Source organism: Pisolithus orientalis (genome assembly GCF_024613125.1).
Source record: "Pisolithus orientalis strain OTSU chromosome Unknown F5J12scaffold_1, whole genome shotgun sequence".
NCBI lineage: Eukaryota > Fungi > Basidiomycota > Agaricomycetes > Boletales > Pisolithaceae > Pisolithus > Pisolithus orientalis.
This window is the reverse complement of record NW_026260782.1, coordinates 342,586-355,800: the sequence shown is the minus strand read 5'-3', so window position 1 is coordinate 355,800 and position 13,215 is coordinate 342,586. Positions and strand designations below refer to the sequence as shown.

The following is a 13,215-nucleotide window of genomic DNA, read 5'->3' as shown; positions in this document are numbered from 1 at the left end:
TATTTTTCTAATCAGACCTGTTTTCGGAATCAAAACAAATCTGATTTGCATTGGATTTGCATGCCTAGTAGCTGTATGTTGTGCATGCATGCATGCCTGCCCACCTGCCCAGTAGCTACTAATCCTTTCCTTCCCTCCTCCCCCTCCTCCCCCCCTTCCCTCCAGCACACCCAGCACACATGTATCCATCCTCGACACCACAGAGACAACCATCTGGCCCTGCAAATCACCCTGGATTCAATACGCATAATACGAATGATAATGGGGGTATGTACGATCCCACTCAAACCTGCATATACACAGTAACCCGAATGAATAGAGAGCTGCGATGAGGCTTTCATGCGTCCATGACAGCTCCACACGTATGGGGGTGTTCCTCCTACAACAGGAACGAGTTCAGGGGTAGGCAGGATGAAGTATGACCACGAACAATTAGCACTTACTTTACCAGCTGTTCAAGAACAATTTCATGTTCTCAAATTCTACCCAGCTTCCTAGCCAGCCTTCACTCCTTGATGACAGCAGCTCAGAATTCTCAGACTTCCATCAAGGCATCACCTTTTCCCATGGATGCCCTAAGAACACTAGCTTCCATCCAACAACGCCAATGTATACAGACTCAAGGGGGGCTCCATTGCAACAAGGGAGCTTTGAACACCATGGGAACATGCCACACTCAGAATCAGGGCCTCCCTTTGAAGAATTTCAGTCAAGCTGGCAGCAAAAGAATTGGACACCATACCAATCACAATTGATGCCACATGGACAGACCTCTACTAGTAGATCTGTGAGTTCCGGTTCACTTCAATATGGCACACCGACTCCAGATATGGCTGGCATTCAAAATGGCAGCTCTGAGTTGAGAGCACTTTCTGAGACTGTGGGCCAGCAATCAGTAACTATAGAAAAACTCACGACTCACCTTCAAACTGTTGAGGAAGAGGTTGCTATTCTCCATGCATGGATGGAAACACAGCAAGATGATCGTCTGGAATCAAGTAGAGGGAGGAGAGCAATGAAAGTGAGTTTGAACGAGCACTCCACACTCAAGGTTCGTCAGCTCGTTCATGAACAGAACTATGTATCATACCATTTACAGCTATACATACACCCTTTATTTGCTGATCTTTGTGGCATCAAAAGAAGTCTTGAGCATGGTGCGAGAGCGCTCACTCTGATGCATGTGTTAAGCCTTTGGACACATGTGAGCCATTTGAGCAGATCGACCAGAAGACTTGTGTGTGGCACCCAAACTTCCTTGGCCAAGTAGATGATGCCCAGAATGCCAAATTCATACAGGAGGTTGCTCAGTGTATCTGGGATGATGAGACAGTATCAGAGATTACTGAATGGTGTCCTAATCAATTCACTTATTGCATTGTAGACTTGGCACCAGCAAACAGGCAAGGGCAAACTTCCTGACAGTGATTACAGCAGCTCTTCCTCTGACTCTGTTTCATCAGGATCAGATGACGGCACTTGTTCCAAAGTTGGGTGAGGTGGAGTTGGCTGGACGACATCTTTGTTGAATATTTCAAGGGTCTACAGTAAAAAACATGTTAGGATACTCATCACAGGCAATGTTATAGCTATTACTTACAATAGGACCTGGTTCCCTTTGTTCGAATGACATGCGCATAGCCTTTACATTGCGCAAAATAGTGACTTTAACCACAGTACTGGGCACAGACATCTGGGTCATCGTTGGTGGTTACTGTTACGCTTCCGCCAGGGGTCCTTCCTTTTTTGGCTCCTCACAGTCACATGTGTCACGTGCCTCGTCGCATTGCTTGTAGTCGTCGCCATCTTGGGGGCTCGAATGCTCCAAGGGATGCTTGGGTCTCCCACTGTCATGATGTTTCCAATACCTGTCAAGACCACACGGCCCCTGTAATCCGGTATTCCACTGCCCTCTCTGATGGACAACTTGTTCATTTCTTACCTTTGTGACTCGTTTCTGACTCGGTTATGTTGCTCACATGTTGTACTATAGTTCCGGTGTCAGGCTCCTCACTGCACATTGATTGTGCTGGCTGGTATAGCCTTCGTTGCTTCCCTACCCCCATCTTTGACACTGTATGACTCTTACTTATTTGATTGATGGGATTGTTGACTACTGCGGATACGTGTTGTTTGTGACTGCTACAGTACTCGTACTCAGGGGTATATAATCCTATGTATTTGTCCTGTATCTGCAGTTTTTCGATAGCTTGCAACTGAGCTTCATCCCTTTGCTTTAATCCTTGTTCTCTCTCCATGCAAACAACCTTAGGGAGTTGCCAGTAGACAGAACCTCTGTTGGATCATCGCGATAACTCAGCCATAGGGGTTATGACAAGTTTGGCCCATAGTCTCCTACCTTGTGCGCTTTGTGCCTATTCCATTTGAAGAAGTCACCACGCTCAGGCATAACAAAATCAAAAAACTCCACGCAGCTTTTGGGACTTGTCGACCTCTTCATGAAAGTCTACTTGTCCCTGGTTACTGAACTTCAACAAACCATTTCTTACTCCGTCAAAGTTGATAACAACATTGAGAAGCATCCTGCTACCCTTAATCAAATCCACCGCTCTACAGGCAGCCATTAGGCTTTAATAGATCGCCTCCCTAGAGTCAGTGCTTGTGTGTCCCTACGTGTAAACTCACTTGTGCACAATCACTGCTCTCTACACTGACAGGTTTCTTTCAAGAAATAAATCCTCCCTTAGCCTTTGTTATCACTTCTCATTAAAGTGTCTAACCCACAGAAGTCAAGACCTCCTGTCCCTCCTCGCACAAATCCACTAGGGCTTGGTAGAAATCCCCCACTGCCACCCATCCCTTTGGGAAGATCAGGACCCTCGGTTATGTCAACAAATCCTCAGTTATCATACTTATCCTGGTTTAGGGATTCGGAAGTCATGCTTAGTTCAGAAGAAGAAGATGATCAGAAGTCTGATACTTCTTTCAGATCAGTCCTCAAGGAAGAACAAGAATGCAAATCACCCATTATGTCCATGACACTTGGTCATGGAGAGTCAGCCCCTGAGATGCCGATGAAGGTTTTCTACAAAGTGGAGCTGAAAGAAAGGTTGGAAGAACAGAGATGCTCCTTGGTGGAAGACTGGCGTAAGATAGCTGGTGGACAGTCAAGCAATCCATTTCCAACAGGAACGCCTACAGACTTGGCATTGCGAGGTTGGTACACCAGGAACTTCAGAAAGGTAATTCCCCCAGAGGTCCCTGTTGGTGGGTCCAGTAAGGGTAGGACCCCTGCCGATCCTGACGACTCGTACAATGGCTGCCCACCCAATGGAGGATGGGAGTTTAATGTTGGGCATCCCAGTGAATACAATGGGAGCCATAATGGGCTCCAGACCTGGGTCACGCAGGTCGAAGGATACCTGAACCTGAATAAACATGTCTATAACACGGAGTCACTCAAGATTTCATTTGCCCTCACCTATATGACGAAAGGTGCTGCGGTCTCCTTCGCAGAAAATTATCAAAATGAAAACAAGCTTCTCGACAGTACAATCTACTACATGGACACCTTTCAGAGGTTTGTGGAATGTCTCAAAGCTACCTTTGAATCCAGCGATCAAACTGCTCTCACAATCCTGAGTCTTTCTGGTATCACTCAAGGGAAATGGGAACTCAAGTCATATATTGCTGAGTTTACAGGACTTGTCAACAAGGCTCAGCTCAAAGAAGAATCACATGAAGCAGGGATCTTCTTCAGAAAAGGATTGAACAAGGAATATTGTGATTGGGTTCTAAATTCAGGACGTGCCCCTTCCACAGTTATTGAGTGGATACAGTGCGTGGGAGAAGCCAGAACCACGATCACTACGAGACACATCCTCGAAGGAAAGGAATCCTGGTATGAATGCAAGTTTGTTCATTACCATGGAGGTTTCTGAGATCCTGATGCGATGGACGTTGACAAACGCAAACGGAACGTTAGACATTCAAACTCTGAAATTACTTGCTTCGAATGTGGAGAAAAGGGTCACTACAAATGTGACTGCAAATCCCCCAAGGGCAAACAACTCCCCGGTATTTGTGTCGTCCTTTCAGAAGACAGAACTAAGACAGCATATATGGGAGACTGACTGGCAACGGCCGAAGAAAGAAAAGCTCATGGAGTAGATTTTTAGATGGGACTACCGAAGCTCCTAAGGGAGGTCCCGTGTCAATTTTGTCTGCTAAATGTACTATAGGTGATGAATCAAATATGCGCATTGGATCGCCACTGGGAAGAGTAGTACTGCCAGACTATGGAGCAACAATAATGGCCTGTATCGACTCAGGTGCTGAGGTGTCACTCATCTTGGAATGAATTATCCAGTGACTCCAGATACCAACGTACTGCATCAAGTCCAAGTTCAAGACCACTTCCTTTACCGGAAAGGATGTCGAATGGGTCACAAGAAAGGCTTCCATTTGGGTTATTGTCAAAAACCGTGTCATCTGCATCAAGTGTTACATTGGACCGCTTGTAGGAAAGGAGCACATCCTTTTAGGGATGCCTTTCCTTAGGGAGTTCAAACCAAGAATAAACTGGGAAACTAGCAAGATTACTTGCTGGGATGACAGGTTTGTACCCACAAGGGAAACTGACATTTACATAAAAGACCAGGTTCCATCCTATGAAGGATATGCGGTAAAATTCAATGATGATGGTTTGGTATGAGAATCAGTAGATATTAACAAAACCACTCTGTCAACAGAACTCAAGGCTGCCTTATCCTCAACTAAGGAGGAAGTAAAACTCCTGAAGGAATATCAAGAATTCAGCTGGGTGTTCTCTGAAGAAGACATCCCGTTGCCACAACATCGTCCTGGTCTCAACCACGAAATTCAGTTAAAAGATGACTTCAGACCTAAGAAGGCAACCATGTATCTGATGTCTCCAGACAAATTGAAGGTATTGGATGAATTCCTTGAAGAAAACCTCAAGTGTAAGAAAATCTGGCCATCAACGTTGCCCCAAGCGGCTCCGGTTTTCTTTGTAGCAAAGAAGGATGGGAAGAAGCACCTCATTCAAGATTACCACTACCTCAACTCCTTTACTATCCCAGATGCTCATCCGTTACCAAATGTGCAAGCCCTCTTTGACGAATTGGTTGAGTCAAAATACTATGCCAAGTTTGACATTCGTTGGGGTTTTACTAATTTATGCGTAAAAGAAGGTGATGAGTGGAAAGGGGCATTTATAACACCTAGGGGGTTGTTTGAACCAATGGTAATGTTCTTCGGGCAGTGCAATTCACCCCCCTCCTTTCAAAGGTACATGGACCAAACCTTTGACTCCCAACGAGGCAAACAGGTGGGGTACATGGACGATGTGGCAATTCACGCCAAGACAACGGAAGAACTTCGGATTAGGGTTCATGAATTCCTGAAGATCTGTGAAAAAGAAGGGTTACGCCTCAAAATTAGCAAATGTGTCTTTGAGGCCGAAGAAATCAAATTCCTTGGAATGATCATAGGAAAAGGGCATATGGAAACTTCACCGACGAAGACTGACACCATTAGTACCTGGGAAGCCCCTGATAGCCTTACCGGGCTTCACAGATTCCTCAGATTCTGTAACTTCTATCGGAGATTCATCCCTTCCTTCTCAAGCATCGCTCGACCCCTTCATGACCTCACAAAGAAAGGGGTATCCTACCAGTGGACTCTGGAATGTGATGCCACATTCGAAAAGTTAAAATCTTTGTTATGCTCCTCTCCGGTCCTCACTATCCCGGACTTTTCAAAGCCCTTTGCTCTGTTCATGGATGCTTCAAAGCTCGGAACTGGTGCGGTCCTTGCACAAAAAGGAGCAGACAATGAGTGGCACCCTTGTTCCTATCTTTTGCAGTCCCTGGTAGGTGCCAAACAGCGTTACCAGGTTTACAACTTGGAAATGCTCGCTGTAATCCATGCCTTAAAAGCCTTTCAGCCGTATCTCCTATCCCCAGTCAAACCAACAGTGGTCTTTACTGACCATAAAAATCTAGAATATTACTGTGAGCCTCAACAGCTCACACCCCATCAAGCTCAATGGGCTGCCACTGTGCAGTCCTATCCCATTTGTTTTTCCTGGCAGGCCAGTTGCCTCCAGGTACCTGCCAACACTCTTTCCCACAAAAGTGAAGCTGCGGAACCTGCCCTGGTGGCCATGGTCCTTCCTCCAGACCTTTGGCTTTTGGAGGGGGTGGGTCCCCAGGTTCAAATTTGCTTGGTTTCCCCATCTTTTTCCATTACCAAATTACAAAAACAACTTAAAATTAACTGCCTATGCCAGGTAGGATGTTTACCCACAAGGATCTCGTGTTCAAAGTCAAACTCTAAGCTGTATTCCCACCCATCTGAGGAAAAGTCAAAAGGGAATAGGCTACCTGACACTTGCCTGTCTGAGGAATCTATCAAAGGAGCTAAGGGAGTTTACGCAATATCTGCGGACCTGTACGAATGCGTCAAGAACGACATGTCAAAGGTTTCGACAGGTCCAGAACCAAAAGATAATGTTACTACAGCCAAGGATGGTACGAAAAGGTTTGGAACTATGTGCCTGTACATTCCCCCCAATCACCGCTGTCATTGTATGCGAACGTATCACAATCATGAGTCTTCCGGTCATCTGGGACAAAAAGCGATGTTCACAAAAATGAGGAAGGAAGTGTGGTGGGAAGGTATGGGGAGGGATATCAAAGCTTACGTTGCTGGGTGCCCAGTGTGTCAAGCCACCAAGGTTGTTACGCACCTGCCAACCCCGCCGGTCATGCCACATGAAATGCCCAAGGTTGCGTTCCCATTCCAACAAATCTCTATGGATCTCATTACGGATCTCCCAGTTTTGGGAGAACAGAAATATGACACAATTCTCACGGTTGTCGATTGGGGTCTGATGAAGGCTGTGCTCTTCATTCTGTGTCACAAGACTATTGATTCCATCGGACTTGCCCAGCTTTTCCATCAGTTCATTTATTCCCAGTATGGGGTCCTGGAGTCTATAATCTCAGATTGCGGGCCGCAGTTCACGTCGTCATTCATGAAGGAACTCTACAGGTCCATAGGAGTCAAAACAAAACTTTCCTCTGGATATCACCCACAAACCAATGGAGAAAGCAAACATGTCAATCAGGAGGTGGAAGGGTACCTATGACTTTACTGCTCTGAGTTCCCTAACTCGTGGGCATCAAAGTTACCTTCTGCCAAGTTCGCCCATAATGCTTGGGTGCATTCTGTCCATCAAATGACTCCCTTTTCACTCCTTCTTGGATATGGCCCCTCGCCCTATCTGGAAGTATGCCTTACTCCAGTACCCTCCGTAGATGAAAGGTTGGAATGCCTCGCCTCAAGCCAAGATGTTGCTGTCCTCACACACAAAAAAGCACAGGAACTGATGTGTTCATGCTCAAAAGGGTCTTATACTCTGCCCAAGGTAGGAGACCAGGTTCTCCTGGATACTGGGCACCTTTGCATCAAGAATCAGTGTGACAAGATTGCACCCTGATGGCTTGGACCTTTCAAGGTGACTCATGTCGTGTCGCCAGTCACCTTCCAATTGGACCTCCCACCAACATGGAAGGTACACCTGGTGTTCCATGCCTCCCACCTCCTCCTGTTTATTGAAAATGATACTTATGGAGCTGCACCCACAGCTCCTCTACCTGAATTAGTGGATGATGGGATCGAATGGGAGGTGGAATCTATCCTTAATCATAAAAATGATGGTCATAGAGGAAAACGAAGGTATCTTGTCAAGTGGAAAGGGTTCCCACAATCGTCCAATACATGGGAACCTGAGGAACACATAAAAGAGCACGCTTCAGAGGTGCTCAAACAGTACAAGCTCGCCCGACACCTTCGAAATTAAATGGACTCCCCTCGCTCTGTCAATACCAAGAATGACTATGCCGACCTCCCCATCCCCTCAGAATCCCTTTACAACACCGATGACGATGGGCTCGTTCCCCCCATCACTATCTATGCCCCAACCTCGCCTCCAATGTCCCCCTCTGGTTTTTATGTCTCCAGGTTCTCCTCGCCCGTCTCTCAACCCCGTCCGTTATTGCCCCCTGTCTCCAGGGCTAGTGGACCGTGTCCACTCACAGGGTTCTTGATCAGACACACCCCCACCCCAAAGGCCAGAGTCCCCCTCAGTGAGGACAGTAACTGCAAGGGAAAGGGTAAAGCATGAGCTGACCATGACCCTGATAGTACAGCAACCCCAGCCAGTAGCTCCTATGCTGCTGAACCTACCGACTTATGTACCACCTTCACCACCTACTCTGACAGCACTCAATGTGCAACACTTGACCTCCTCGCAACCGCCGCCACTGCCAGGCTTGACCAGCAGTGACTACCAGTCTCAGCAAGTGACTACTTGGACGTTGTTAGGGCGCTTGATGTCTTCCACAATGGGGACAACATTAACGGGTGCTCACCAAAACAGGTTGAGTATTTTGGGATGTTGTCTCAAATCTACAGAGTGTCAGACGTGATCAACAGACTTGTCTCAAAGATCCGCACTTGGAAATTAAGTGGAACAGCCCTGTTGTCTGAGGTAATAATGGTTGATATGCTAGAAAAGGCTTCATCAGATCTTACCAAGGCTGTCACTGGTGGGGCTTATCACCATTTATGTCAACAGCAGATTGGTGAGTTCTTAGCACCACCAGCTGCCCAGATCCTTGACCGAATCATCCCGAAGCAAGAGGAATCATCGGCTTCGAGGTTAAAAGAAGATGTCACAGATCAGGAGAAGGAGAAGCAATGGCATGCCATTGAGCTAGGGTTCATTGACTCTGGGGAACTTTTTAAAGAGGTTGGTGCACAACTTGGAACTGGGACTCATAACTCTGCTTGGGAGGTCTTGTTGCAGGATGCGTCATGGGCGGGAGTACATAAAAACTACCACAACACTGTCCACTCTGCCAATCCTCTCCCTGCGACTCCCTTCGTCCCCATCCCTTCTGATCAACTTCAGTTCTACCTCAGAGGGCAGTCTCCCATCCTGCCCGACCATGTCCTCTACCAACATGCCTGTTACCAATGCCATTACTTGGGACATTGGTCATGCTGTAATGGACATGGATCCCGCTATACTCCAGCCCTCGAGGAACTGCCATCTCCATCGCCTTCATCGCCAGTCGCCACTCATACACGTTCCTGGGTTTATACTACTTGCTGACCCTTATCCATTGTCACACACCAAAGGTGTTTGGTGAGGTGGACATGGATGTAGCTGATGAATGGAGGTGAAGACCATAGCCCTCATGCAAAGAAGGACAGCCAGCAATGTTGGCAGTCATCCCTCGCACAAGAACAGGTTGTCAATGCCAAAGAAAAAGGAGGAGGCAGGTTAAGCGCCAATAAAATTCTTAAGCATCTGTGTACGGCATTCTGGTTTTCGACATATCTCCACCAATTCTGCAGACACCAAAACCATTCCCACACTTGCTTGTAGTGCTCAGCCATGCGATCCTACCTTCCAGGATTGGAAAGGATTTGCACACTCCACACGTTTCTACAGCACTCCCTCCAAAAGACACTCATTTCACTAATTCTTCTGATATGGCTGCCTCCACATCAGTCATTTCGCTTGTCCCCTTTGCTAGGGACCATGGCTACATATATCTACCAGGAGTTCCTACCAGCTTCTGTCCTGAAGCGTTGTGAGTCAAAGTGAGGTTTAGTGGTGAAAACCAACCAAAACCAACACAAAAGACAACGAAAGCGAGTGGTGGTGTGCCTATGCGGTACCTAGATGGTAGAACCTGTTCTTTGGGAGGGTTTTTGCGAGCCACAACACTCAAAGATGAGTGCTGAGGGTTGGGGGTGCTCCTGACGAAGAGGGAGCAAGAATGTGATAGAAAGCGATAGAGTAGACTGCTGTCAGCCTACAGAAGGATGGATGGTGACTTAATTCGATGTCCTAAGCTGTACTGAGCTCAGGGAGGGCTTGGAGCGAAGTATATGGATGATAGATGATGATAAGCAAAGTAGATGATAGCTAGACCCTTAATAAAGTCTCAACTATCAAAGCTGATGAATGATTTTCTGAGAGATGATAAATTGTGATCAAGAGGGGCTCTCTGATGTCTTTTTTTTTTTTGCTACCTAAGTACAGTGACTTATATACAGTACAGGGGCATTGCCTATGGAAAACAAGGTGCAAACACTTGGTAAGCGATTGGTAACTGATGAGTAAGGAATGTAAGTGATGGGTAATCATCTTGGAAAGCATTGGTAAGCATTGGTAAGGATAAGTAAGCCAAAAAGCAAAGAATCAGTAAGCAAAGTCAAAAGATTGGTAAGTATTTGCAATAGGTGAGTCAAAGACAGTCAGAATGTCACAGTATGAGTCAAGTAATGTCAGGAACTGGGAAAGTGCACTGGAATCACATTAGGGGGAGGCCGTGCATGTCACATCTCGAAGAGATCACTTCTAGGCCAAAGTGGGATGACAGAGAGGCAGTGCTGATCTGATGCCGATATAGTACATCCAAAAGCGGACAGGGTGAGTCAGATGTCAACAGGGGTCAAGCTTTGGGGGTCTGTGGGGTGACAGGAGCATAGGGGATTGCAACTTTCCCCCCCAAACCATCCTCTCAGTGAAGCAAATAAAAACTTCATGAATGAGGCTCTGTTGGAAGAGAGGATGAAGGGGGAGCGTCTTCTGCTGTATCTTGCAACAAGGAGGCAAGATGTGCATCATACTCGTCATGGATGTGATCAGGGAGAGTGGAGAACAGTAGATTATACTGTAGCTGTCGCAATTTTGGAAGAATGATGGACAAGACTGGTATGAAGACGTCGCAGGGGGCAGGGAGGAAGGATCCATATGCCTCTTGGACCGGAGAAACTGAAACAACCACATAAGACCTTTCCAAGCGAATGACAGACCTGAGGTGACCAAAGAACGTCCTCCTGGAGGTCATACTGACAAAAAGAACATGCTGTCCAAGCTGGATGGGCTGAGAGGGGGCAGATGAGGGTGGGATGTACCAGGACGCTTCAGGACGGAAGCTGGTAGGAACTCCTGGTAGATATATGTAGCCATGGTCCCTAGCAAAGGGGACAAGCGAAATGACTGATGTGGAGGCAGCCATATCAGAAGAACTAGCAAAATGAGCGTCTTTTGGAGGGAGTGCTGTAGAAACATGTGGAGTGCACAAATCCTTTCCAATCTTGGAAGGTAGGATTGCATGGCTGAGCACTACAAGCGAGTGTGGGAATGGTTTCTGTGTCTGCAGAACTGGTGGAGATATGTCGAAAACCGGAATGCCGTACATGGGCGCTTAAGAATTTTATTGGCGCTTAACTCACCTCCTCCTTTTTCTTTGGCACTGACAACCTGTTCTTGTGCAAGGGATGACTGCCAACATTGCTGGCTGTCCTTCTTTGCATGAGGGCTATGGTCTTCACCTCCATTCATCAGCTACATCCATGTCCACCTCACCAAACACCTTTGGTGTGTGACAGCGTCCTGGTACATCCCACCCTCATCTGCCCCCTCTCAGCCCATCCAGCTTGGACAGCATGTTCTTTTTGTCAGTATGACCTCCAGGAGGACGTTCTTTGGTCGCCTCAGGTCTGTCATTCACTTGGAAAGGTCCTATGTGGTCATTTCAGTCTCTCCAGTCCAAGAAGCATATGGATCCTTCCTCCCTGCCCCCTGCAATGTCTTTATACTGGTCTCATCCGTCGTTCTTCCAAAATTGCAACAGCTACAGTATAATCTACTGTTCTCCACTCTCCCTGATCACATCCATGACGAGTATGATGCACATCTTGCCTCCTTGTTGCAAGATACAGCAGAAGACGCTCCCCCTTCATCCTCTCTTCCAACAGAGCCTTATTCATGAAGTTTTTATTTGCTTCACTGAGAGGATGGTTTGGGGGGGAAAGTTGCAATCCCCTATGCTCCTGTCACCCCACAGACCCCCAAAGCTTGACCCCTGTTGACATCTGACTCACCCTGTCCGCTTTTGGATGTACTATATCGGCATCAGATCAGCACTGCCTCTCTGTCATCCCACTTTGGCCTAGAAGTGATCTCTTCGAGATGTGACATGCATGGCCTCCCCCTAATGTGATTCCAGTGCACTTTCCCAGTTCCTGACATTGCTTGACTCATACTGTGACATTCTGACTGTCTTTGACTCACCTATTGCAAATACTTACCAATCTTTTGACTTTGCTTACTGATTCTTTGCTTTTTGGCTTACTTATCCTTACCAATGCTTACCAATGCTTTCCAAGATGATTACCCATCACTTACATTCCTTACTCATCAGTTACCAATCACTTACCAAGTGTTTGCACCTTGTTTTCCATAGGCAATGCCCCTGTACTGTATATAAGTCACTGTACTTAGGTAGCAAAAAAAAAAGAAGAAGACATCAGAGAGCCCCTCTTGCTTGCAATTTATCATCTCTCAGTAAATCATTCATCAGCTTTGATAGTTGAGACTTTATTAAGGGTCTAGCTATCATCTACTTTGCTTATCATCATCTATCATCCATATACTTCGCTCCAAGCCCTCCCTGAGCTCAGTACAGCTTAGGACATCGAATTAAGTCACCATCCATCCTTCTGTAGGCTGACAGCAGTCTACCCTATTACTTTCTATCACATTCTTGCTCCCTCTTCATCAGGAGCACCCCCAACCCTCAGCACTCATCTTTGAGTGTTGTGGCTCGCAAAAACCCTCCCAAAGAACAGGTTCTACCATCTAGGTACTGCATAGGCACACCACCACTCGCTTTCATTGTCTTTTGTGTTGGTTTTGGTTGGTTTTCACCACTGAACCTCACTTTGACTCACACCATTCACCCTGCCAATGTGACTTCTGGCCCATCCTCAAGGGTCTGAGGACCTTAGAGGGGGGGTGATGTTACGCTTCTGCCAGGGGTCCTTCCTTTTTTGGCTCCTTGCAGTCATGTGTGTCACGTGCCTCGTCACGTTGCTTGTAGTCATCGCCATCTTGGGGGCTCAAATGCTCCAAGGGATGCTTGGGTCTTCTGCTGTCACGATGTTTCCAATACCTGTCGAGACTGCACGGCCCCTGTAATCCAGTATTCCACTGCCCTCTCTGATGGACAACTTGTTCTTTTCTTACCTTTGTGACTTGTTTCTGACTCGGTTATGTTGCTCACATGTTGTACTATAGTTCCAGTGTCAGGCTCCTCACTGCACATTGATTGCGCTGGCTGGTATAGCCTTCATCGCTTCCCT

At 46.8% G+C, this 13,215-nt stretch overlaps 1 protein-coding gene across 1 annotated transcript; it reads left to right on the top strand.

Moving 5' to 3' along the window:
• Nucleotides 1–179: 179 nt before the first annotated feature.
• Nucleotides 180–1,498, top strand: F5J12DRAFT_778549 (uncharacterized protein; the record flags this gene model as incomplete). The annotated part of the gene is made up of 5 exons (XM_051742323.1): nucleotides 180–267; nucleotides 355–416; nucleotides 491–1,021; nucleotides 1,192–1,332; nucleotides 1,385–1,498. The coding sequence occupies 5 exons, from the start codon at nucleotides 180–182 to the stop codon at nucleotides 1,496–1,498; spliced, it is 936 nt and encodes a 311-aa protein (XP_051605381.1).
• Between the last annotated feature and the right edge of the window lie 11,717 nt (nucleotides 1,499–13,215).